Source organism: Aedes aegypti, chromosome 2 (assembly GCF_002204515.2).
Source record: "Aedes aegypti strain LVP_AGWG chromosome 2, AaegL5.0 Primary Assembly, whole genome shotgun sequence".
Classification (NCBI taxonomy): domain Eukaryota; kingdom Metazoa; phylum Arthropoda; class Insecta; order Diptera; family Culicidae; genus Aedes; species Aedes aegypti.
Genome location: NC_035108.1, coordinates 94,676,191 through 94,704,189, shown reverse-complemented (window position 1 = coordinate 94,704,189; position 27,999 = coordinate 94,676,191). Strand labels below are relative to the sequence as shown.

Sequence of the window (27,999 nt, the reverse complement as noted above, 5' to 3'; positions counted from 1 at the left end):
TGAATTGAAACCCTAATGCTAAGCACTAATGAACACTTCATTCCAGCAATTTGTTTCTCATTGAAAAGTTCAAAACCATGCTGTTAAAGCGAAATTAAACTATCGTGTGCTAGCTTTATCATTGTTACGCCATGACTCAAATATTTCTTGCAATTGTCAAATCTAAATGGATTTCAATTTATTTTTTCAACGAAAATGTAGATTTATGTTGCTGGTTACATGATGTGAGGATAACTTTTTAGAAAAAAAAAACATGAATAATAAATCTTTTCATGGTTTTTCTAAGTAAATGTCAAAGCGTTCAATAATTGGCGTACTGATAGCAGCTATAGCCTAATTTATTGGCTATGGAGGGAATGCCGCGGAGTATGTAATGCCCATTGTTACAGAATATAAACAAAATTGACAGAACAAAATGGAGGTTTGCACTCCTACTGGCTTTTTGTTTGATAAAATCATTATTTCATAGAATTATCATGCAAACTCACCGTAATTCGTTAAATTTATTGTTTGGAATGTAGCATCACGCCGTCTTCAATTACACTAGCGAGTCAACTCCTCGCAAAAAGCAAATTTAAAGATGTGTGCAATAATTGGGCTCAAAGTGTGCAATGATAGGACGCGGAAGTTTTCGAAGTGTGCAACAATTGGATTTTGGCAAGGGTTAATGAATGACCACATTCATCAAATCAATTTAAAAACACAAAAATCAAAGGGAAATCTGATTGCCGAATATATTTTCTGGATTTCAGCGAAATTCAGTTTGAGTTTAAGAGATTCTGCATAGCAGCACTTCTTAATCGTGCAATAATTGGCAATTTACCCTACAAGAAAAAAAGTTTTGGAAGAACTAAAGCTAAAGCTTCTAAAACTTCTTTCTTCCAAATGTGTTGGATAATTTCAGCCTGAATTGATTTCGAAAAATTCACTCAATTCGGGAAGTTCAAGAATTTATTTCTGAAACTTTGTAATGAAACTCCTTTCGATATATCCCTTAGAAAAGCTTAGGAGGTTTTTGTGCAATTTACTACACAAATATTGTTCTTTTTCTTCGTCCTCTATTATGTGCAATGATTAGCGTTAAATGGATGGAATTTTTACTGAAAATATTTGTATGCTTTGCATGAGCTCCTAAGTTTCATGATATTGCTGTGTGCGTATGAAATGCAAATATCAAATGCGGGAACACCAAATGCGGTAAGATTTTTAACAAGGAAGGCGATGTCAAAGCTTGATTTTCTTTTCTGGGTTGGCGGTGATATGGATCATGGTTGCTAAGTATCCTTTGGCTACTTTGTGTTACCGCGTTTGAAGCTCAGTTGGGCTGGATTTGAACGTCAAACAGCAATACTATGGCGAACAGAAATGATGTAGAAACAATTTTCAACTATTTCAGACATTCCATGCAAACTTTTTGAGGGACTATTTATAAATATTGTTTTCGAGCTGTAGAAGTTTATCGAAATTATTGGTGCAAGAACATTGCCTTATGTAAGATTTTACTTAATCCGATGGTCTTTCAGAAATCGGGAACGATACAAATAAGATTTTGCATTTTTTCAAAACTCCTAGAATTTGCCTTTTCTTTAGATTCTATAAACTATTGGTATTAGGAGTATGAAAAAAATGTACGAAGTTCCTCAAGAAAGCGTCATACGCATGATTGAGAAACAACAAAATGTTATTTATTTATTTATTTATTTTAACTAAAATTTTGAAAGAGGGAAAAAACAACAAAATGTTGAAACAGATAGCTAGCAAAAAATAAGTACTTATTTATAAATCTTTTCTGCAGAAGTGAATTATTGCAGGATTATTTAAAGCTCTCTAATGAATACAAAAAAAAAAAAAAACAAATTGCTTTAGGCGAAGTAGGCCGTCATTGAACATTGTACGTGTCGTTGATGATTGTCGCTAAATTATGTCACAATTTTGAATTAAAGAAAATCAGTTGGTATTGTACTGATGCATCTGAAAAAGTATCAGCAAACTTTCTGCATGTAAGCGTATATAGTGATACTTTTCCGGATCAAATTCATCTATGAGGACTGAGATGTTATCACTTTGAAATTGCGAGCTGACATAGCAACATGGCTGTCAAAACGAATGACAGGCTACTTAGCCTTAAGAAGTTCCATCAGAATCTTCTCTGGGGATTATCCTTGAAATCTAGCAAAATTCCATTCCTGGCTTTTGGATTTCTCAGAATCCTATATAAAGTTATTTCTAGAGAAATATGTTAAGGAAGATCCTTACAATCTTCTTTGTGAATATCTAAATAAATCCCTTACCCCTTCACAGTTATTTTGCTAAATGCTTCTCCGCAAATTTCTTTACTGTCATTCTAATTTCAGAAATTATCAGTGGCTGTTCCGTTTCCCTGATTCTGACTATCAGCCTATGCAGACAAGCGGCCAACCTGTACTGGCCCATCTTGATGAGTTCGGCTCCGATACCGGCCTTATTGTTTTTGAGCTGTTGAATGGCATCCTTAACTTCCCCCATCAAGGGAGCTGGTTGGTTTCCACTGTCCGCTGTGCTGACGAAGCCATCGCCTTTGCTGTCCTGACCTTCTGTGCCTGTGTTCTTTGCACCATTCAGGTGTTCATCGTAGTGCTGTTTCCACCTTTCGATCACCTCGCGTCCATCCGTCAAGATGCTCCCATCCTAATCCCGGCACATTTCAGCTCGTGACACGAAGTCTTTGCGGGACGTGTTGAGCTTCTGATAGAACTTTACGTTTCTTAAGAACGGTAACTCCATCTCTTTGCATTCCCCCTCTTACAGCTGGCGCTTTTTGTCCTGGAATAGGCGGGTTTGCTGTTTCCACTTCAGTCTGAATCGTTCCACGTTCTGCCGCGTACCATGCTGCAGCATTGCAGCCCGCGGTGCACTCAGCGTTGTTAATGGCTGCTTTGACTGTCCTCCAGCAGTCCTTAAGAGGGGCCCTATCGAGCTCGCCCTCATCCGGCAACGCTGCCTCAAGATGCTGCGCGTACGCATTGGCGACATCCGGTTGTTTGAGCCGCTCGAGATTGTACCGGGGCGGGCGTCGGTACCGTACATCATTGATGACGGAGCGGTCGGAGTCAATGTTGGCGCCACGATAGGTGCTGACGTCGGTTATGTCGGAGTGCCGTCCATCGATCAGAACGAGGTCGATTTGCGATTCTGTCTGCTGAGGTGATCTCCAGGTGTACCGATACGGGTGGCTGTGCTGGAAATAGGTGTTACGGATGACCATATTCTTGGAGGTGGCGAAATCTATCAGTCGTAGGCCGATTTCGTTCGTCAGCCGGTGGACGCTGAGCTTTCCAACCGTCGGTCTGAACTCCTCCTCCTGGCAAACCTGAGCGTTCCAATCTCCTATGATGATCTTGACGTTGTGGCTTTGGCAGCGGTCGTACTCGCGGTCGAGCTGCGCGTAAAATGCCCATGTCATCATCAGTGCTTCCGGAGTGTGGGCTATGCACGTTGATTATGCTGAAGTTAAAGAATCGGCCTTTGATTCTCAACTTGCACATTCGTTTACTGATAGGCCACCACCCGATCACGCGCCTTTGCATATCACCCATCACTATAAAAGCTGTTCCCAGCTCACGTGTGTTGCCGCAGCTCTAGTAGATGATAAGATTACCTCTAAACGTTCGCACCGCACTCGAAGATCCTTTAATTTGTGACATAGTTGTCGTCAGCATCGCGCCATACCTGTTTTTTAAAGGCCCATCCCAACTTTTCCTCAAGTGTGTGTGTGAAATACTTTGAAGGCCCTTAAAATTCGCTATTATTTACGTTCGTTTCACGGAAGGCCACAAAATTAAAAGACACGCCGTCACTACTGTTCAAATTAACCTCGATTTATTGCCGTGCATATGTTAGTAAAAGTCGATAGCCTTACTGTTTCATTCTAGATCATCATCGACGCACTTCAATGGATCGAAAGGAAATGAATGTCAGAAAAAAAATTGACACACATGCTGTTATCAATTTAGTAGGTACCCTCCCCCGCTGGGCTGGAACCGCGATAGCATTCCGCCAAAACGGGTCTAGTGCGTGGTGCATGGTGTCCGATAGCGATTCAATTATGACACTGAACGTCGTTTTATGTAGCATAACTCATGTCATATGCAAATCACTGCTGTTTCGCAGAACTTGGACTAATTGCCAGGCGTTATTTAGTCAGCACTCACGGTTGCAAAGGCTCAGTTTTGCGGTGAATCCTCGAGCGAACAGTCATGACCCGTTGGATAGTATTCGTGGTAGTGGTGGTGTTGGGTGTTGGTACGACGAGATCAGCCCCATCGGAAGACGGAAGGATCATCAACGGGAAGGACGCTGAACTTGGACAGTTTCCGTACCAGGCCTTGCTGAAAATTGAGACCCCCAGGGGTCGCGCACTGTGCGGTGGAAGCGTTTTGAGTGAAGAGTGGATTCTAACGGCGGGCCATTGCGTGCAGGATGCTTCTTCGTTTGAAGTCACTATGGGCGCCATATTTCTGAGGAGTACGGAAGACGATGGACGCGTGGTGATGAATGCTACCGAGTATATCCAGCATGAAGACTACAATGGACAAAGTGCGTCTAATGACATCGCCGTTATAAAGCTACCGCAAAAAGTTCAGTTCAGCAATCGAATCCAAGCGGTTCAGCTTCCCACGGGACACGACGACTACAATCGTCGAATGGCAACGGTCAGTGGGTGGGGAAAAACCAGCGACATGGGTGGTGTTGCCAAGCGATTGCAGTATGCTACAATTCAAGTGATCCGTAACAATGAGTGCAGACTTGTCTACCCGGGTTCTATCGAGACGACCACGCTGTGCTGCCGAGGTGACCAACAGTCGACCTGTAATGGGGATTCAGGAGGTCCGTTGGTTCTCGAGGACGACAAAACATTGATTGGAGTGGTCAGTTTTGGGCACGTGGTCGGTTGTGAGAAGAAACTCCCAGTTGCGTTTGCACGTGTTACCGAGTTTGCCGATTGGATTCGGGAGAAAACGGGAATGACGGCACAAAGCGGAAGCGATGGCGACGGACAGTCAAGATGACTAGGCGATGTGTTGAAAAGCACGATGAAGAAACTTTATGATTGAAGAAGAGTTTGATCTTAAAGTGGGACAAAGTTTCTCTGTCTTAATTAGAATAGAAGCACCAGGTGAAGGATAATTTCTCATATCTTCTTAAAAGTCAATGTTCAGCTCGTTTCTATTAGTAGTGTTTTTTATCTGTTTAATAGTCATTTTAGCGGATTTCTCTTTAGAAGTATATAATAATATATCATCATCATCTTAGAGGTGCTATACACATTTTTTGCTCCTATTGTCTAGTATTTACAACCCCCTAGGAAGGAAACTATGACCATGAAGAGTGAACGATTTGATGATGTGATTCCCTTAAATTTGTCATTCTGATGAAAGCGTTTATTTTTTTGTCGGAAATAGTTCCCGATTTCGATTTGTTTCCGTTTCTTATTATTTTTATCGCAACCGATATATAAAAGTCAATGATTGGTCAACAAACTTCAACAATTTAGACGTATGTGTAGATCTCGAGGTAGTGTACATTTTCCGTTATTTTTGAACCTACTTTTTACCTAATAAAAGCATAAATCCGAAAAAAAAAAAACGAGAAACGAAGAGTAAAAACCGAACACATTTAAGAATCACACACAATCAAATCTGGTCAAAAACGATTAGCAGTGTGGAAGTATCGCATTTTGGAACAGTTTACCCGAAAAACGATAAGAACATAAACGGGCAAAATGTTGATGTAATTTCTAAATGGCGTATTGGTTTGAGCGAAAAAACGGGTGCGATAATGTCTTTCAGGAAAACGACGATGTTTTGGTCGAATGGTGGTAGTCGAAAAAAAAAATGATTAAGTAATAAATGCGTTTAGTGAAAAAAGTTGTATAATGGTGTTTGTTTTGTTAACTGTAAGAAAGGTGCCTAAACCAACAGAGCCGCAGCGGTGGATATTCAGCAAGACCATGCTGAGGATTTCGGAATTAGAAATCTCGGGAGGGATCTTTCCGGGCTGGAAATTTTCTCGACTGTCTAGGGCATAGAGAATCTTCGTACATGTTCCGTAACGCTTATTCGATCCTAGGTAAGGTTCGTAAGGTTCTGAGTGTCCTCCCAAAATTTGTGCTCATTGCACAAGCCCTACAAAGTCTGTATGGGTATCAGGATAGAAACCACAAGCTTAATTCAATCAATCGGTTGTAGTTTTTGTCCATGTGCTTTTGAGGGTTATTATTATGCTGATACTGTTAAACAACTTTATTAGCTTCAACTTTTTTGGAAATGGTTTGTAAATGGGCCGCCTCAGTAGTAGTAAGTGAAGTATCCTTAAGGGCACATGGAAAAAAAAACTCTATTTAATGATTGTTTGGTTTTGTAATAGTAATCCCTATAGGAGAAGGGGTGGTAAAATGAACACCTTAAGGATCCCAAGTAACAATTCCACAGCAACTTGGCTTTCGTGAGAATTTATTAATGTTTTATGACAGTTAAGTGATTGCTATAATACTTAGAGGCGACATTTAAAGTTGCCAAAAGATGATATTTTGTAATTCGGCTCTTGGCTGTTTTCAAAACCTTAGCCAAAACATAAAGGTCAAATTTTGTGGCTATAAAACCTGATTTATTGCAGCATACAAAACCCTATTTCAACTGCTTGCCGTGGCTGAACGACTCTTATTTGTTACGGCTATGATAAAAGACTCATATAATACAGCTTGTTGTCATAAAAGCTGCTTTTAAGCTGTATGACTTCCACTTCCACAAAACTGATATGCGTTTTCATTTTTTTGTGTATTTTCTTCAAAATAGCACGCCCGAACTGTCAAACTATGGTAAATGCTGCTTAGTTACCATAAAAAGCGAAAAAAAGCTGAATAATCTTCAATCAGCATTTATTAAGGCAATTTTACATCCACAAATGCCGAATCATAACAGTGTGCCCTTATTTATGTATTTATGATAACAAAACATCATTTGTCGATGGTAATCCATCAATCATGGTTTAGCCATATTAATTTCACTCCGGTTGCGACAATTTCACTTTTTAAAATCATACCATCTCCATGAATTCGCTCATAAGACGCTATGGTGTGATGATTTAACTGATTGAACATAATTTAGAGCACAATCACTGCCCAATCGAAGAATTGTTGAATTTTCACCTGGAGGTTAATTTTAGCAAATGCTAAATAACTAGAAATATGCCACTTTCAGGGGGGGCTCAGGCAAATTCACTTCTTTCTCATCACATTTCACAATAAATCTCACTCGGCACTAAAGATTCGAGCACTATATCCAAAAAAATCACTTCAAATAAAAAGCACTGAGAAATAAATTATCGCAGACGTATTTTCAATCTTATTTTGTTTTGTTTACGTTGGAATAAATTCGGCAAGATCGACGTTATGATAAAATCATTTTCAAGATGAACCGACATTGATCGAGAAAAGATGACCTTAAAATAGCTACCATAAATGCTATTTTGCTTTATTCGTGTGACATAATTATACTCTTTATAGCCTCTTTCAGTGTGGGCCAATTAGTCACGTTCTAATTTACAAGAGGTTTTGGGGGATGCGATGAAGGCAACAGTGCCTTGATCGTGGTTTTATGAGCGTTTATTTATAGCACCCTGGAAGTAATTCGTAAAACTAAAATTGTTACTTGGGATATTATCTTGTTTCTGATAGAAAAACGAGGAATTTGTAAAATTCTATCGCACATCATCAACATTAGGGATATTATCTATAGCAGCGACACGTATTCAGACTAAAATAGCTAAAAGTTACGTCAGTTCTAATTTTCAAATGTGGTTTTCTAAAATCTTAGTTTTCGTTGATATTTTCAATTCCTCCGTATCAACCCGAACACTCCGATTTATGCTCTAAATCGTCCGTGCGTGATAAAAATTCATCGAAATTTGTTTTTTTTTTCTCGATAAAAAACACGGTGTTCTTTTTACCACCCCTTCCCCTACATACTTGGACAGTGTCGGTTTTATCCAAAGAGAAGACAGCTTTGCTCTGAGCAGGCTATGAGTTACTCACATTTACCCAGAAATCAGCAAATCCCTTTTCCCTATGATGGATGTTTTGGGTTTATAGAATGTCGTTACGATAAAGGGGATTCATTGTTAATATTTTCAAGAATGTCAGATGCAATAGTGGTTTCTGCGCTTGTGTACATACACGTTACATGTCACCAACACTACTTAAAGAGTGCTGGACGAAAATATAAACAAATACCAGCTGTTCCCAGCAAAATCAAACGGCAATATTTTCAACCAGCAAATTTGCGCACGTGTTCGTGACACCGCTCGGCGAGAGCTCAATTCAAATGATGGCCCTAGTGGTTCAAATGAAAAGTTCTAGTGATTTCGTCGACATTGTTAATTTATGAATTTTTCATTGATATTGTGATTTTACAAATAGATGGAATATATTGCTAATGAAGGATTGCTGCCTAATATCATTTCTACCCAAGTCTTGGAACATGTTGCGTTCAATATAAAGAACTAACATAGGGGGTCCCGTAGTCTCGAGGTTACGCTTTCGCTTCGTAAGCGGAAGGTCATGGGTTCGATTCTCAATCCCCCCACACAAAAAACTCCGTCCAGCCACCAGAAAACGCCGCACGAAGGACTGCGTATTGGGGAACACATCCATCCTTGGTCAGTATCGGATAGTGACTGAGACACACTGACCCTCTTTGCAGGCTGTTGCCTCACACGACACATAAACATGGCAAAATGAACCACCGCACGCCAATGGACTTCGATATGGATATGGATTGGACCAACGGCAGCACTCTCCTCACCTGCTCGGTATGAGAGAAATAACAATAAGAACTAGGATATAAATAATAGATTCTGTATATGATAATCAGCATATTAGTGACCAAGTGCACGGAGTAACTAACAATTAAAAAAAAAGAAAAAACAAACAACAATGCATCTTAGTACTTCCGTGCTGCATCGAATTGTCGGACGTTTCGAAAGCCGGACACTGGACATTTTCACGGTGTTTTTGGTCCTAATTCCGTTTTTTTTCGACTAGAATCCATGGGGTCGTCCAAATACCACGTGGTCATTCATGAGAGGAGGGTGGTCCCAGGGAAATCGATGTATTAAAATCTTGGAGGAGTTACGACTTTCTTGGAAAACATCTCGAGGAATGTTTGCGTGAATTCAGATGATTTCTGATATAATCTTTTGAGAAATTCCTTTTCTGTTAAAAAATGTAGGTTGAATTTTTTAAGTATCCTAAACAAACTGCTTGGAGAAATTCTCCAGGAAAATTCGTGAAGAAATTGGGAAATAACCCCTAATGGACTCCCTAAGAAATTTCCGGAGTCATATCTGAACATTTGGGCAAATACCTGAAGAAATTTCTGATGAAATTCCTAGAGAAAATCATAAAAACAAATACATTAGTACTTGTCGTATTTTATGCGAAACTTTTCATGAGGAGCTTACTGGCAAAAAATCTTTGGAGATTTTGAAGTAGAGATACAAACTAAACGAATTAAAAATTTTCTGCGAATTGCTACAATAAAAATATGCTAAGGGAACGAAATGTGCTTGAATTTGTGACAAGTTTGTCACACATTCAGATATGTTGGGACCATTCAAACATTTGATTAATGAACGTTAATCCGAAGCATAACAAATCTTTCAGTTGTCTTAGCATTTAGCCAAATTTTACTCTACTTTGGTGTTCAAAAATTTCGGAGAAAAACTAGAATTCTGTTAAAGTTTAGTTTAGTTATTCATTTTGAAAATTGTTGGGAAAATGTGACTCTGACTGGTCTCATTAAAAGAATGGATAAGAGAAACAATGTGTTATGGTCATATTGAAAATTTTTAAACATTAACGATCAACGCTCCGTCATCGTAATCATCGTCATCATCGAATCTTCAAAAGCAGTTTTTCTGTTCAAAACTAAAAATTACTCGATGAAAATGTGTTCACTGTGTTTCGGTTGGAGAATAGAATACAGTGAACACATTTTCCTGTAAATTTTCTTGATTTTGAACGAAAAAACTGCTTTTGAAAATCCTGAAATCAATGACGGATCCTGCCCCCTTAACACATAGGTATTTGGTCAAAAAATATTCTTGATTTCAAGAGGCAATCCAAGCAACCAACTGTTCCAATAACAGGGCTTACGCAGCTCCCTTTTTAAGTAATTAAACGAACTCTACAGTTTACATAAAGTTCGTTTAAGTTGCCTTCAAATCTTCAAGAAAGTAATAAGCGAAAAAGTTTCACTGAAACTAGATTTCTACTAAAAGTGATTCCAAATTATAGGTTGCTTGGGAAGTGTACAAAACACCTCCCAGAACCCAATCCTGATTGGGCTACTGTGACATTGATATATTTCAACTGACCGTTTCAATAAATGAATTATTGAAAACAATATCACTCAGTGGCTGCTCCTAATTTCAGGTTTTATCTGACAAACAACCCTGAAAATTACACTAAGTTCGCATACCTACTTAGACTATGAAGCAGACAGTAAACGAAATCGCATATTTGTTGTTTAAATTCATGAACAGGTGGATTTGACATCAGAGAATAGCCAATGATATCACTATTGATGAATTTAATTATTATCGTCAAACGAGGTTCAAACATTCATTATAGAAACGTGTTTTGTATAGAAATAGTTGACCAACGTCGTGTAAATAAACAGTGTCAAGTTTAAATTTCTAATGAAATTATTTCTAGCAAAATTAGTACTAGTTGCTGGACGTCCGGAATGAGTTTCCGACAAAGCTTACATTAATGAATGTTTGTCCTTTTAGAATTAGAATTTTTTTAATTGTTATTCCTAATACTTATTTTTCGGAGGAGTTTCGATTATGTTCTTGCAGAAGACAGGTTAAGAATTTCTTCTAGAGCCGTAGATTATTGCAAAAAGTTCGCTAGTAATTTATTTAGCAGATTGGTCAGATATTGGTCCTGATTTTCATCAAAATTTATTAAAATATTTCGGTCGAAAAATTCTTACCGAGTTCACTTTTTAAGTTTTGCCAGAAACTTCTACAAAATTTTTCCCAGACAATTTTTACATTTTCTTGTTCTGTTACGGAATATTCATCTGAATTCTTTCAGAAAGTTAGCCGGTAGTCCCTAAAATAGCTTCAACGGCCTCATGAAAGCTTTGTCATAGATCAAGGACTTGCCAAATTAGTAATCCAGACAATGTTTCACCAAGAATTAGTATGCATCATAAGTAACTCCATGAGTCGATCAAACAGCATTCCCAATAAATCTGTTCCGGATTCCAATGGAAAACCATTTAGACCTCCTAGTCAAATATTTTTCGCCAACCTCTATGAATTTACTAAGAATTTCTATAAAAATCAGGCATGGATCTTTTATAGAATCCAGTAATAACCTTTTCAGTGGCGATCTTTCAAGAAACTGGTCCAGTATCGCCTCGTTTCCCTTTAAGATTTCTGCAAAGATCTCGTTAAAAATTTACCAAGAATCCTAATAAGATTTCATAAAGTATATCGCCAAAAACCTTTCCAGGAATCCCTAGGTTATTTTTCGAGGATCTTAATGATGTTCAATAAGATCTCTCTCGCTAGAAATCTACAAACCATATCACAAGAAATTGATGAAAATTAAAAAAAAATGGGTTAACTAATTCTGGAAAACCAATGATTTCTACAGCATTTTGCTAAATAAAATATACTAGAAATCGTTAACTAACTTTTCTTTAACAACTAATGAAAAGTTTATCAAGATTCGAAATACGAGTTGTCAGGCACCTCTTGGCATTTTTTTTTTTTTGAATTGAATTTTCAATTGAAACAAACCGATATTTTTATGCTTGAAATATACATTTTCTCGATGTGATTCCCAGTACCTCGGGTATTTGCTGTATTTTTCCAGGGCATTTGTAATTCCCGAGTTTCCGCTTTTCCCGGATGGATGGACACATAGTTTATTGAATAGTCGAAACAGCTTAGAAAAAAAAATCTTCTCGGCCGAATTGTCTTAAGCGTTGCTATAAGAAGCACATCAACACGACGCATATTCTGGCTTAATATGAGCTAAGTAGCTTTAAAAAAAACCACTGCCCAAGAGAATTAAAAGTGCCAAGAATAGGTTCCGGCTCCCTATGTATCTATTTTGGCCAGAGTGTTCCCAAATTTGCCACTCTCATTAAAAAAAATTAATGAGATTTGTCAATTAAGGAGCCGAAATAAAAATTGTGGTCTATTCTACAGTCGCCTCTCCACATCTCGATATCGAAGTGACCATTGAGATAGAGAGAGATCGAGACATAGAACATTAATTTGATGAACACTAGATTGAAAATCACTCCGTTACTAGGAAAATGATAAAAAAAACAAACTTCGTTTCGAGTTTCCAAATTGTTCTGGATCACTTAAAACTGGTCTAGTAACCTTTGATAATGTTCATATAGACATATGGAGAGAAAATTGGGAACAAAAAATCAACAGGAGCACATCGAGATATGGAGATATCGAGATAAGGAGGATATCGAGATATGGAAAGAGAAATCGTATGCAGAATGAAGGGACCGAAGCAATCATCGACTTTGGGAGAGATATCAAGATGTAGAACATCGAGATGTGGAGAGTCGACTGTAGTTATGCTAGTCCATATTGGCCAACGCGATTTTAAATGCAAAAAAGTGATTATTCGCCAATTATGATATTTTTCTCACATTTGAAGTAAATGTTGCTCATATAAAGCTATCAATATAGTTTTAAGGTCATTTTCTGGCCAAAACCTATGCTTCCGAAACAAAAGACCTCGATACATATAATATGCATTGCAGATGATAATTATTTGGACAGAAAAGAGATGTGTTTGATTTTTTTTGTATTTACCGACCATTCGACAGCAAAACATTCACCAAAAAATTATGTCTGGTTGACTATTGCAGCTTTTTATTTTCAATCATTTATTAAGGGTCCGAAAGGCACTTACTATAAAACCATCAAAAACTCGCAACAAAAAATAGTGGAATTGGGACAGATAATGTCATTCTGTATGACCAACAGAAACTAGCTAATAGGAATAAACGAGCGTATTACTGTGTCTATGATATATTTTCTTTTTCGTCGAGAGCAGTTCAGGTATTGAAATCGCATAATCTAAGTCGGATTGTTTCTTTAATGTAAAAATACATGTATAACCAATAAATTTTTCAACTTTTTTTTTGTATAAACGGGCAGAGTGCACTAAACAATAAATAATCTCTAAAGTCACCTCACTTTAGTTCCCTTAAAGTATTTCTATGAAATTGTTAGGATTATTACTACTGCTCTGTTTAAGCGTTTGCACCTCCTTTTCGAGTTTGTCCACCCGAGCCCGGTACTCTTCGTTCTGCTTCTGGGACAGTTCGAACTGCTTCCGCAGATCGTCGGTCTGCTTCTTAAGCTCGAGGAAGTGCCGCTCCAGTTCGCCGAGGCTCATCGACGTTCCGGTACTATTACTGCTACCACTCAAAGCGGAATTGTTGGAAGAAACGTTTGCATTGCTACTTACCACCCGCTGCTGCTGGTTCACCGACGAGATAGGAACTATGCCGGTGCTTTGTCGGGATCCGATCACACCACCACCGCTGCCCTCCACCGATACCACCGTGTCCTGCGGTATCTTGTTGGGCAGCTTTGAGATTATTTCCATTCCGGTTGCCGTCCGGAGCCGTTTCACGCCGTCAGCCGAGGTGATGATGTGCCTATTCTGATTGCTGTTGATAATGCTGCTATTACTACCGTAGCTATTTACAGAACTAAACTTTGAGATGACGTTCTCTCCATGGCCGGGAACACTTCCGGGTAATCGATTCTTCGTCATGACGATCTTTTTGATTTGCTTCGAACCGGAAGAGGCAAACGTCCCGGAGGGCCTGTGCAGCATGTGTGGCGTTCTGAAATAGGCGGGAAATATTAGGAGATGACTTGATTTGAGTTTTCACGGTGCTTCCTAAACCGTGATTGAAAGAAAAAATCTTCAAATATGTGCTCTTTAGTCCATTTCTTATCTGTACATCTAGGCAAAATAAAAAACAAATGAAGTTACGCCACTTTTACGATATACGTCGCCATAATCTAAGAAAAAACTGTGCCGTGATTATTAGAAGACATACATCAAAGTTTAGTTCAAAGTTGTTTTTTAATATTATTTTCTTCTGAGAGGATTTGTAAAATAATAGATGGACAATATTCTGAGCTACACTATTTTGAAGAGTATCTGTAGTAAGGACCTTGGGGCTTTTTCGACCCATTTCGAAATTCAAATTCTGATTGAAACAACCTAGCAAATTTTCTGACATTTCTTTTTGTGGAAAATTTTATTTTTGCGGAAACAAAAGTTTAGAATGACTCCTAGGGGAGCTTCCATAAAAAAAATTACAAATTGTGACTTAGGGTCGTTTTCGACCCGAAAATTCAAACAGCTCGCAAAAATCAATGTGGTCAACATAGTTCTGTTGGGCTTAAATAAAAGGCACATATGTCTAATTTCAGTAACCCTCCCGGAGATCCGGATTTGGTCACTGTGGCCACCGGGAACCTGCACATCTGAAAAAGTAAGAGGTTGTTTCCCAGATACAACCGCCAAATTGGCGTTGGATAACGTTAGCATCTTCTATTTCCTGGCTTGAGACAGTCACGAACTCATGAAAGATTTCTACTGATAAAAACCTCAATTTTCATACTATTTGTTGCATGTCAATTCTGACCTATTATGGACATTGTGTGTTATTTGGTTGGTTCGGTTAACACTTCAACACCGATAGAATCGGTCGATGGAAGAAGAACCATGAGCGGTAACCCTTGCTCCACGCATGATCTTCTAAGATTGGTTGCTTTAGTGGATTCCGAGGCCAGTTTTAGGTTGAGGTACTTCTCCATGAAGTTCGCGAACTCCATGTTCTCCTTTTTGCTCAAATCGATGTTAAAGTTGCCAGTCACGATGATTGGCATGATCTCCTTTTGATACTCGAAGAAGTTCCGCACCATGAAGAACTTCTTCTGCTTCGTCGTGGCAAATCTGCGATTCCAGAGCTCCGACGTCATGGTCCTGCAGGAAGCGAGAAGCCTAACTGGTCGGTTTGTTTGAGAATATGTCAGCATCATACCGAAGGGCATCCAGCTGGCTCGTCGTATCCGTGGAGAACGCGCTTAAATTGAATTGCAGCACAATTTCAAATAAAACGGCCCTTTTCAGGGTCATAGGTTCGTAGTAAGGGACCCAGATAGCCGTAGCGGTAAACGCGCAGCTATTCAGCAAGACCAAGCTGAGGGTCGTGGGTTCGAATCCCACCGGTCGAGGATCTTTTCGGGTTGGAAATTTTCTCGACTTCCTAGGGCATAGAGTATATTCGTACCTGCCACACGATATACACATGCAAAAATGGTCATTGGCATAGAAAGCTCTCAGTTAATAACTGTGGAAGTGCTCATAAGAACACTAAGCTGAGAAGCAGGCTCTGTTCCAGTGGGGATGTAATGCCAGAAAAGAAGAAGAAGGTTCCTGTCACTCGGGTGCCAACGGTAAGCACAATGAGAATTTTATTTCTTGGCACAGTGATTCTCGAAAAGCATTATTTAGCCATGATTAGTGATTGCATGCAAATGACTGACCGAAATTTGAATCAATCACATCCAATCATCAGTAGTGTCGCTCTTCGCAGTGGATAATTCTCATAACTCTTTCAACATGAAATTATCGTCCTGAAAAGGACAGTTGGAGGTCGTCACCGTCGATCGAACTGTGTTTTCATTTCATTGTTAGACAGAAACACACCAAAAGATTACCGAAGACGATTAAATTAAAATGCCATCGGTAATTTTGTGCTTCCTAGTTTCCGTGCCCATCCTTGTTTTCGTTGGTTTGCCCACTCCGACGGCAATTATCAAGGTTTCTGGACGCGTTCTTCACGAATTCGATGGGCTAGAAGGATGCCCATGGCCATGATGAGCGATTTCACGGAATCCGCAGCGTTTAGCTTGGGAATAAACAGCAGCAGCGACGAACATGTAAAATTTATTCCGATAGGGTCTATCTCCGGTTGCTGGTGCGCACGTGGCTGATTGAAGTTAGGCTGGCTGACGAAAGTGTATAAAATATCGCTCAATGATATCTGTGCCCATCTAGTCGTGGGTTATTTATTTATTTATTTTTAACTTATGAATTTTGAAAGAGGAAAAAGCCCCTTTGAGTGATATTCTAATGAAATCTTTCTCAAAAAGGCACAAAACCTCTTTATCTTTTCGAATAACGTTATAAAATAATATTTATTAAATAAAGGCTCTCCCGGAATCGATCCATAGCGGAGCCAAAGTTTTCCAAGTTCAGTCATCACGAATATTCTCTAGCACGCATTCAGAAGCCAATTGATTAGATGGATGAGTACCAAACTTGATGTCTCTGAAAATAAAATCAAAGAAAAAAAAACAAACGAGCAGTATTATACACGATAAGAAATTTCATTCAAATATTTGTATAAAATTCTCATGACAGGAAGATAGTCGTGGGTTCGTTGGGCTTTCCTTAGCCGAGTGGTTAGAATCCGCGGTTACAAAGCAAAGTCATGCTGAAGGTGTCTGGGTTCGATTCCCGGTCGGTCCAGGATCTTTTCGTAATGGAAACTTCCTTGACTTACCTGGGCATAGAGTATCACTGTACCTGCCACACGACACACGAATGCGAAAAATGGTAATTTAGGCATAGAAAGCTCTCAGTTAATAACTTTGGAAGTGCTCTTCGTCAGCTAAAAAGCAGGCTCTGTCCCAGTGAGGACGTCATGCCAAGAAGAAGAAAAAGAAGAAATGTTCGATCCCCATCGGAGCACGTGGTTTCTTTTCGTAGTTTCAATTTCAATTTGCATATTTGACACGTGTGTCGGCGTGTACGTAAATTTCAAAACGTCAAAACCTTATAACAGCAAGAAAAATTGTGCTTTTCTATGCAAAATAAGACATACCTCGATATTTCCTAATTTTTCAATAGTTTAGTCATGAAAATCAATAGTTTTCAATATTGGAGTAGATTCGTAGAAACATTTCCAATCGATTGGTGCAAGAATCTTGAAAATCTATCCGGGCGTTAGTAAGTTATTAACAGTTAAAATCTAACCACTTTTCGTGACGCGAGCGATTTTTCGTTTTTCGAAATTGTACCCCAGTATGTTGCCGTAAGACGTTATCCAACGTCAAAAAGTCCCTTTAGAGACCGTTACTTGGACAACCTGTAGTTACATACCTAAACAAGTAATCTTGACCGTCCTCATATTGTTGAATAGGTATTCACGTGGACTATGCATATAGATTCTCAAATCCTTTAGCTATTCATAACCGGTTCGGAAACTCGGAACATCCGAAAAGTAAGTTTTCATCACAGTTTTGTATATGTGATTCACATCAATGCTATTCGGTTGATGGATATTTTGGCATACATTTTTTCTGTAATAAGGAACCAATTACCGACGCACATCCCCTGAAAAATTCGGTCCAGTATGGTCCATGCGGAACTTATACCTGGAGTCCCGAAAGGTGGCCTATCTGGCCAGTTCGATGAAATTACTCGGATTTATGCCCCAAAACCAAATGAATTGTGTCCAATTCTTAACGATTTTATGTTTTGATGTATTTTGCCAAAAGGATGAATGGAAGGACCAGAATACTTTTGGAGCACCGGATTGGCCACCGGGAAACCCGTAATATGGGACCACTAAATTATAGCACCAAAAGTAGGCATGCGACGGCTCAATCTTCATGATTTTGAATCCCTGTGACGCTGCTAGCTCAATTATAGATGAATGACCACGTTGGTTCTTCTGACAGTTTAGACAGTTTTGTACTAAACCTAGGCATGTGACGGCTCAATCTTCATGATTTTCAATATCTGTAACTCTTATAAATCAATTATAGATGAATGACCACTCTGGCTAATTCATTCATTTATTTAGTTAACATCTAGACAGATAACACTGAATCAACAATTTCACGCCACAATACTCGGTTCTTGGTCGCATCTATCCATCTTCTGCCCCACGCTTAAATCGATACGCACTTGATCCGCCCACCTAGCTCGCTGCGCTCCACGCCTTCTTGTACCAACCGGATCCGAAGCGAACACCATCTTTGCAGGGTTGCTGTCCTCACCACCAGTCCAACTTTTGCTGCCTCGCATTTCAAGCGAGTGTACAGGTCTGCCACCTTTTCAAATGTTCGGCCGACGATGTCCATATCATCAGCGAAGCAAACAAATTGACTGGATCTCATAAAAATCGTACCCCGGCTGTTAAACCCGGCTCTCCGCATAACACCTACGAAACAGGTACGAAATTCCAAACGAACTGGAATGTTCGCTTGAAACCTTCACACAATTTTGCACATCTTCCATCGTTGCTCATATCAGTATCGTGAGCTTCCCGGGAAAGCTGTTCTCGTCCATGATTTTCCATAGCTCTACGCGGTCGATACTATCGTATGCCGCCTTGCAATCGATAAAAAGGTGATGCGTTGGGACCTGATATTCACGACATTTTTGGAGGATTTACCGTACAGTAAAGATCTGATCCGTTGTCGATCGGCCGTCAACGAAGCTGGCTTGATAACTTCCCACGAAGTCGTTTAGTACAGGTGACAGACGACGGAAGATGATCGGGAATAATACTTTGTAGGCCGCATATAGAAACGTGTTTGGTAGAAAGTTCTTACAATGTAACTTGTCGCCTTTCTTGTAAATATGGAATATTACCCCTTCCTTCCACTCCTCCGGTAGCTGTTCTGTTTCTGGGCTTATCAGCCGATGCAGATAAATGGCCAGCCTCTTCGGGCCCATATTTATGAGTTCAACTCAGATATCATCCATACCAGCAGCTTTACTGTTCTTGAGATGGTGAATGGTATCCTTAACCTCCCTCAAAGTGGGGGCTGGTTGGTTTCCATCGCCCGCAGTACTGACGAAGGCATCTCCTTCGTTGTCCCGTCCTTCATTGCCTGTGCTCTCAGCGTCATTCAGGTGTTCGTCGAAGTGCTGCTTCCACCTTTCGATAGCCTCACGCTCGTACCGGGTACCCCCGTTAGTTTGACCACATTTAATCTGAACACTTTTTAATCTGTACCCCGCTAATTTGCACATCGTTCAGATTAAAAATGGTTCAAACGTCATTTAGCTCATGGAACGGAGTGAAGTGAGATGAAACGCTGTGGAACGGAACGCAGAATCAAAACAAAACAGTGAAAAAGGTAACCAGAAACACGTTTCTAGGGTGACTAGATGTTCAAATTAAAAATGAACCCCGATGGTTTGCATGAGGTACCGTTCAAATTAGCATGCACGGTACATCAAAATGCTCCCATCCTTATCCCTGCACATCTCGGCTCGTGACACGAAGCCATTGCGGGATGCGTTGAGCTTCTGAAAGAGCTTACGTGTTTCTTGAGATCGGCATAGCTGTTCCATTTCCTCGCATTCCGTCTCCTCCAGGCGTTTTTTCTCCCGGAAGAAAAGGGTCTGCTGTTGCCGTTTCCGTCTATAACGTTCCACGTTCTGTCCCTTGGGTCCCTTGCTGCATCATGACCGCCCGCGCTGCATTCTTCTCCTCCAGAATCTGCCTACATTCCTCGTCGAACCAATCGTTCCGTCGACTCCGTCCCACGTACCCGACGTTGCTCTCAGCTGCATTGTTCTCCAGCAGTCCTCAACAGGGGCTTCATACAGCTCACCCTCTTCCGGTAATGCAGCCTCGAGGTGCTGCGCGTAAGCAGTAACGACATCCGGTTGCTTAGACCGCTCTAGGTCATACCGGCGCAGTTCAACCATCACCAGATAGTTGTTGTTTGAGAGGGACTTTAATCCGGAGCTCCGCGGAGGTCATTCGTCCCTTCACCAGATAGTGGTCAGAAATTATGTTAGCGCCACGTTAGATCCTGACGTCGATAATGTCGGAGAAGTGCCGTCCATCAATCAGAACGTGGTCGAAAAAAGTGTATCGGTACGGAAGGCTGTACTGAAGTAAGTACTACGAATGGCCATATTCTTGGAGGCGGTGAAATTAATCAGTCGCAGGCCGTTTTCGTTCGTCTTAATATTCAAAAAATTCAATCATGTCTTGGTTGAGCATGAGCATGATTGACCGCCCGCAGTTGCTACTCCGTTATTGCAAGAACAGCTGTACTTACACAGGGAACCAACAGACACTATGTACTCGGGATCAGTAGCATCCTCAATGTGTAAGTACTGGTGCTCTCATTATTATAATAAACAATAACGGCGCCGGCTGCGTCCGAATGCAGGTCAATTTGGGAATGGGAGGGAAATGTTGACGTGTTACTTGCTTTACAGAAGCCGAGGAGTCCTCTGCACTTCCACAAGAAAACACTGGGAGTTTGGACATGGGAAAGGATTCGTTTTGGTAAACGATAAATATATAATTCGAAATGAATACGTGAGCATATACACGAATGACCGACACTGATAGTGCGGTTACTACGCAAACCGGATACGATACTGATTTCGTTGTTCGCTCGACAGGAGCATACAACAGGTTCAACGTATCAAACTCTACTGACGCGTTTGTTTTCTGTTTTTCACCGGCGCATTTCGTTTTTTCTGGACACAATGGATCCGTATTCCGTCGCTCGCCCACAAGGAGCATGCAACAGATTCAACGGATCCAATACTACTCGTTTCGTTTGGACCAAATGGGAAGTTAATTCAATCATGTCTTGGTTAGTCGATAAAATGTCATACCCGAAAATATCATCACTGAAAAGCTCGAGAAGCGCTTGGATGGCGGATTTTTTTTTTTTTTTTGAGTTTTGAATCGAAAATCCTTTGTTATGGACATATCCTCCGCCTAGTAGAAGTATCCCTGATTTGTAAAGAAATTCCCTGAGAATTCCAAGGTTTTTCCAGGTTTAATAAAATTCCCTGATAAATCCAGGTTTTCCAGTTTTTTTTCAGGTAGTAGACAACCTGTCGTTGAAAACATTTAAAGACGATTTACGGTATTCGAATGCCGCGTTAACTTACTTAAAGTTAGTTTTGACGGTTACGCTTCGAAAATCCGTTCAGAAGCCTATATCTAATGCATTGCAATTCTCCAAGGAGTTCGTAAGTTATCATCTGATGATCCCTGAAGGAATCTTACCAGGATTTGTCATAGATTTTGTCAGGAATACATGAATCTTTTTAACCCGACACAGGTCTTTACAGAACTTTACGCGTCGAACATTTTGATACCATTCTTAGCAACTGTTTTATTTATTACGAATGCAATCAATTTTGTTTCAGATAAACGAGAATATTGGGATGCCCTTTTCTGATAACGATACATGAAAACCCGTGTAAATTTCATTGTTTTTTTTTTCAAATATGGTTGATTATACCATTAAAAGGTCTAACTTCAAAATATTTCACAGATTTGCCCTATAGAAATGGACTGGTAAGCACAGATTTGAAGGAGTTTTTTTTTTCTAATAATAACGGTCTGGACCGCACCGTAGCATCACGCTTCTTACCTGATCGCTCCGGAAGGATGTACCGTTTTCCGATAGTCCTGTGAAGAAATTTTCTTAATCCCGCTAACCTCGCCCCCACAAATTTGCTTGAACTCTTCCGCCGAAAGTATCTTAATAACCTTATTAGTCTTAATTGTCCCTCCACCTCCCGCATGGCTATGCCCTAGAGTTTGTCTTTGCTGAACGTGATGCTGCTGTTGCTGTTGAGATACCATATAGGGCGAAGTCTTCTTGATGATCTTAATCGTTTTCTTCGTCGTTGTGGGCATTGTCGATGTGACCGCAGAAGACATCGTTCCACTTGCACTATTAGATTGCACCCTTGTCTCGTTGAGAGCGAACTTGCCAGCCTCGGAGAGGACAATCTTTCGCCCGCTCTGGATGGCTGACGTGATCAGACTGCTGCCGGAGTCATCCGAAGGAATCATCGCTATTCCATGCTCCTTCAGCATTTGCAGTGTGTTTGAGTCCAGGTTTTTGGGATCCTGTTCGGTGTTCTGTTCCAGATTGATGATGGCATCGCTGATACTGTCCTCTTTCTCGATAAATTTGTCAGTGTCGTTGGTGTTCGAATCCAGATGATCCAAACCTTCCCGCGGAGTGGAAGACATGTTTGAGATACTGCCATCGTTGCTAAGATCCATTGTAATGTTATCTTCTCCGTCATCTATTACAGCTGCACTGTTACGCTCCTTGTGCTGCTGGAGCTCAAACATCAAATTATCAGTTGCTTCCTGAACCTGAGATAAAATCGTAAAGGCTAGTAGAACAACTTCAAAGCTGAAACACGGCATTTACCTGTTCCCGACTGGCAGCCCGCATCTGATTCGCCAGCATCAATATCCGCACCAAATCCACCTGCCCACCTTCGGACGCAATACTGAGTGGACTCTTACCGAACTTGGACACGGCATTCGGATCGGCACCATGCTGCAGCAACATCTCGACTATCTTTTCGTGTCGCTTCTCAACTGCCCAATGAAGCGCGGTCATTTTAAGCTACAAACAAATCCAAAATAACCTTACTTCCTGCTGCAAGGTATCTAAATACTACAGAAAACGCACCATATCCTTTGCGTCGACTTCGCATTTACTGTTCAGAAGCAACTCGACGATTTCCACGTTTCCCTGGTAGACGGCAAAATGCAACGGAGTTCGGTCGACCTTCGTTTTACTGTCCTTACTGATACCGGCCCGCAGCAGAACCTTGCACGTTTCCACATGGTTGTAACGGGCGGCTAAATGCAGAGGGGACGTCCCCAACTAGAACGAAAATTAATCGATTATAGCATAGGCAGACATCTGAATGTGATTAGTCAGTCAACTTACCCAATCCGCCGTGAATGGGGCACCGCGGCTCATCAGTTCGTGAACCTTTTCTGTATTGCCTGTTTTTGCTGCCTGGAGAAGTGCCTTTCCGAGATCTGTGATGACGGTCTGCGGTTTCTGCATCCCAATGGTGCCGTTCATCTGGAATAATTGATTGCATTAGTAATATGCCAGAATTTCGGTCGCATTCGATTGTCCTGGGCTTGAATACCTATATGGAGATTGATAGATTTACTGTCCGTTTGTAGTGTTTTAGGACGGGAGTATCTTGAGGACTGTCGCGAGGAAATGGAACAATGGATGTAGCATTACGTTAAACATATGAATGACGCAGGCACAGAAGACCAGAACAAATCGATTTAACAAAACATAGAAACCCTTTAGCTTCTACGTTAAACAAAGTGTTGGGTTGCTAAATAGATCTTTGAAATCTGGCAAAAATCATGTTAAATCCTAGTAAGATTCTTCCAGATATCATCAAGAGCTAACTTGGTGCATTCCTATCAATATATTTAGTAGATTTGTAAATGCTAGGCATGGATACTTCTTGTACCTGAAGAAATAAAACAGACCAGACAGAAACATGGGGTGCATTATGTGGTATGTAAACTCTAGCCCAGCAACTCCTATCCCTCCTTGAGGTACCTACATTAGGGAATACGGGGCAACCAATCCTGATGTAAACTTTGGTCGTATGTTGACAGACAAGAAATGGGCGTCTGTTTTCTATGTCAGGGGCGACTGATCATCGTCCAAATGCCATCGAGGGAATCAAAACTCAACTTCGTCCTCCGGAAATTTAGAGACAATGTTCCTCCGGAAATCTAGGCGGTTGGAGTAAGGTCTTGCAAGCCAGTCGTAACAGAAAATCAACAAGAGAATACAATGCGCATCGTACCTTCGTGATGTGCGTACATACATTCTCTCTGCTCTTGGAAGTTTTTTAAAACTACCTAAAGCAATAAAACAGTGCTTCAAAATTAATACTTTTCAGTACTATTTTTCTACTATTGATCCCTTTACGATCCTTGTTAGGTCCCGTGCCTTCGATTTTTCGTTGGACCTTCTGCTGGTAATCCTTCTTGGACACTAAATCTCTGAATTCACAACTTCCTTCTTAAAAAGCGGGACTGAAAACTGTTTATTTAACTTGGAAATAATGGAAGAAAGAACGTTTCTCTGGAATGCGCACTTTCTTCCAAGGGTGAAATGGTTAATGCTGATAATTGCATCGAAATGAGCAATCGGTTCGATGCTCTACACAAATTTTCCAAACATCAAATCGACGCAGTCTCTAGCCCAGGCTCTTTGAGTCAAGTGAGGAAACAAAAAGTGCCACCTATCGTGGTCAGCTGTTCCGAATTTGGAGGATTTAGGCAGGCAATCTTGAACTTCATTAGGGGAATCAAGGTTTCCTTCCAAATCAAGGTTTCCTTCCAAATCAAGGTTTCCTTCTGTCGCGTTTTGCCGGAAACTCTTAAAGATCGTGAACTTCTTCTCAGACATCTTGAAGAGAAGAAGCACAATTTTTTTACTTATGACGACAAAACTGAACGTTTGTTCAAAGTCGTCTATAAGTCACCTGAAGAGATCAAAAATGGAATAAATGATTTACTTGGATTTTCCCCAGTCCAAGTAATCATTATGAAAAAGAGAACGCAATATGGCATTGTTCAGAAAGGGCTTCCTCTAAGAATATTATTTAGTTCACTTTAACAAAAAAGAACTGAATAATATTGAAGCTTTAGAAAAAACAAAACTCTTAAAGATCGTGTGACAAAACTCTTAAATCCGTGTGACTTGAGACCATTTCCAGAAACCTGGAGGAAACTACCAGAACCCCACTCAGTGCCGTCGGTGCCAAAAGTGGGGTCATGATACAAAAAATTGCTGCATGGATGCTAAATGCATGATTTGCGGAGGTTCTTCTCACGCTAAGGACGCCTGCTCAGTGAAGGAAGATACCACCAAGGTTATATGCTCGAATTGCGGGGGTAATCATAAGTCCTATTTTTGGGCTTGCCCATCGCGAAGGAGAGTCGTCGAGGCTCGTGCCAGGAAGATGAAAGATAATATCCGTTACCATAACGGTCGTTTCCGAAATTTGCCTGGTAGAGTATCGAACAATGCTCATTTTTCAGTTAACGAACGCTTGATTAGGAATCATACCCATCAGGAATATCATAATCATGCTCAATCACAAACTAATTTTAATCCGTCGGGTAGCCGTTCGAATCTTTTAATTTCGAATGTATCTACCCACGGAAAATCCTTTGCCGATATCGTTGCAGGTAATTTGAACTCTTCCCATTTTCATACTATTAGTATCCATTCTACTTGTTTCAAATCAAATGGAAAAAAACGGGTCTACCCCGTTTGGCATACTGCCATATGGCATAATAGCCGTTTGTCACAACGGTCGTTTAGCATAATCGTCATTTGGCATAACAGCCGTTTGAAATAATTGTAAAAACGTTGAATTTGATCAAATTCCTTCCATTAACCCCTCTACCGGCAGCTTCATTTTTCACCGTTAAAAAAATATTCAAATTGCGAAAACTTTTTTGTTTTTCGATATTGATACACCATTTTTTCTAAAGATCCCAAAAAACTCTTACAGCTTAAGGATCCGTGTCAATATTAACCCTCTAATACCCAAATTTTTGTTTTCGATCTAAATATAATTTTTCGTTATCTAAAATCATTCTAAACACGGTTTGGGCAATGATTTATTTTTCTTTCAAATTTATAAATTTTGGTTTTTGATTTTTATTATTTTTATTTTTGAACATCCCTATCCTTTTCAATTTTTTCTTGAAGCCTTTTCTGGTTAATGATTTTTAGCAATAATAAAAATTAGAGATTTTACTATACTTTTGAAAATATGATTTTTTCAATTTTTTCTGGAACATTTTTTATTTTCCGTGTAACTAACGGAAAAACAGATTTGAAATCATTTCAATACCATCAGGCTCTTCTTCTGTGATAGGTTGATCGTAGCAAAATATAGAAGGTACGATTTTTTATAATACACGTTAAATGAATCCCAGGCATTTGAAGGTTATATAAGAATACAATTTTTCAAACAATTTTCAATAATACAAACAAATTTCAAAAATCATAAAAAACTTTTCTTATATGCATGTTATGAGTCAAGATTTAAGCCAAAAATAAAATCATTTTAATTTCCGAGCTACGAAAAAATACACAACATTCCAAAGTGTACCCCGTCTAAAGGCGGGGTTGGGTATTAGAGGGTTAATCATTGGTGACATTCTCCATATAAAATGTCTTTGGCGGCCATTGTTTTTGGTCAATTAATCAAAAAAATAAAAATTGTACTATACAATGCCAAGTAATAAGGAGCTACTCTGAAAAAATCATACAAATCGGTTCAGTATTCTTGGAGAAATAGGAAAATTACGATATGAGGATTTTTAGAGTTTTCAAGATCTTTATTTGTCCAGCGTGGTACCAGAAACATAAATGCTCATTACTCAAATACGGCTTCACCAAATTGCTTCATTTTTTCCCAACATACTCGCATTAATGTATCATTCCGAGGAGTGAATAGCCGAGAAAAATTCTGTAGCCTGGGAAATGAACGTGGGTTATGGTTAACGCTTGGGTCCCCCAAGGAATTTTGGAATATTTCCGGATCCACATGACCAATCATCACAGATTCTAATACTAGAAATGTTTTTTGAGAACTGGTGAAAAAATGGTGCAAAAATATCGAGAAACTAAAAAGTTATCGCGATTTGAATATTTTTTGACGGTGAAAAATGAAGTTGATAAACTGCTCGCGATCGTACATTCTGCTGTTAATTATTAGTAGGACATAGGGGAATGTGGGGCAAGATGAGCACCCGGTGCAAGATGGGCACCCCTAGTTTGTGTCGTTCCTACCGATTTTTTTTCAATAAATTATTTGGGGTTCTGATAAATATCATTAAATTAATATGATGGCCATAAATTTCAGCAAAAATATCAACAGCACAACGTAAATATTGTCAAAAATACATAGAAGTCCAAAAATTTACCTTTTCATATAAGATTTGTTCATTTAAATATGATATTTTTGTTGCGTAAACAAATTAATTCATACGTTTTTGGCCGTATAGTTATAGAATAATCTTCTGTAGATAAGCAGGAGCAAAACTTTTATCAAATTTAAAAAAAACATTTCAATTGTTTTGATTATATTAATAAATTTACACCCTTGGGGCAAGATGAGCACTATATTCAAAATTAAGTAAAAGTGTAAAGTTATAGAACCACATTTAGCTGTGGGCTAGACTTACGGTATCTTCTTTGCACAATACAATTTTTCTAAAAATATATAAACAAACAACAAATTTAATCGTTTTTTAAGTAAAATTTAAGCAATTTTTGGAAAGTTATTTATATTTTTGATAAAAGTTCTAAAAACTAAGCTAGTTGAAGATAAATACTATCAGATACTAAAGATAATATCTTGGGATATTGCAAGCATTGAAAAATAATAGTTTTCTTTAGTAAACTGCATCTTTTTATGGGGGTGCCCATCTTGCCCCGCAGTTTTTTTGACCGAAGATAAAAAAGCTATTTTTTAACGTGGTTTTTGGAAAACTATTTATCACTTTTTAAAACTTTTAATGGTTGGAGGTCAAAGTAATAATGTAAAAGATAAGGATGGTTACTAATTTTACCAAAATAAGAACGTTAAAGTAGGCTTAAATCGCGCTTATCCTTAGGGTGCTCATCTTGCCCCGCCTGACCCTACTGTAGATCTTCATTTTTAAAAGACACCAACATCTAATAAAACTCTTTTGCAATTGCATCATGTTCGAGAACTAGCAGAGTCAGAACCAGGTTCGGGAGCGAAAATGAAAACACGTCTTTACTACTGAAAGGCTACACGCCAAGAGAACGAATTTTATTTAAAATTCCATAGCATAAGAAAAAACAGATTGCTGCGATCGTTTCCCATGGCAACGCCTCGACTATGGCTCGTGGCTGTTGCCGTCAACGTTTATGCAGCCATATTGCTCTTCGCAACACAGTGGAACTGATACGTTGATGTTGCACAAAATTGTGCTTCCTCCAACACTCCTCCTCAACATCAACTGTCTCCGTATT

The 27,999-nt window shown here is 39.5% G+C and overlaps 2 protein-coding genes across 5 annotated transcripts in view; one reads left to right on the top strand and one right to left on the bottom strand.

Moving 5' to 3' along the window:
• The first annotated feature begins 3,752 nt into the window (after nt 1–3,752).
• Nucleotides 3,753–5,874, top strand: LOC5577572 (collagenase). Its single transcript, XM_001663394.2, has one exon. The coding sequence runs from the start codon at nt 4,236–4,238 to the stop codon at nt 5,046–5,048; it is 813 nt and encodes a 270-aa protein (XP_001663444.2). The 5' UTR covers nt 3,753–4,235; the 3' UTR covers nt 5,049–5,874.
• A 5,940-nt stretch (nt 5,875–11,814) lies between these two features.
• LOC5577574 (GA-binding protein subunit beta-2) overlaps nt 11,815–27,999 on the bottom strand; it is a 36,876-nt gene continuing 20,691 nt past the window's right edge. For all 4 annotated transcript variants that reach the window (XM_021841563.1, XM_001663395.2, XM_021841565.1 and 1 more), the window contains exons 3-7: nt 22,879–23,019; nt 22,615–22,812; nt 22,348–22,548; nt 21,550–22,289; nt 11,815–13,943 (exon numbers count right to left, since the gene is read on the bottom strand). In XM_021841563.1, the coding sequence (XP_021697255.1) occupies nt 13,295–13,943; nt 21,550–22,289; nt 22,348–22,548; nt 22,615–22,812; nt 22,879–23,019 (1,929 nt within the window). In that variant the 3' untranslated portion in view covers nt 11,815–13,294. The remainder of the gene's footprint in view (nt 13,944–21,549; nt 22,290–22,347; nt 22,549–22,614; nt 22,813–22,878; nt 23,020–27,999) is intronic.

What these genes read in the sequence shown, in the direction of transcription:
- LOC5577572 (XM_001663394.2), top strand. Translation starts at nt 4,236, where the DNA reads ATGACCCGTTGGATAGTATTCGTGGTAGTGGTGGTGTTGGGTGTTGGT.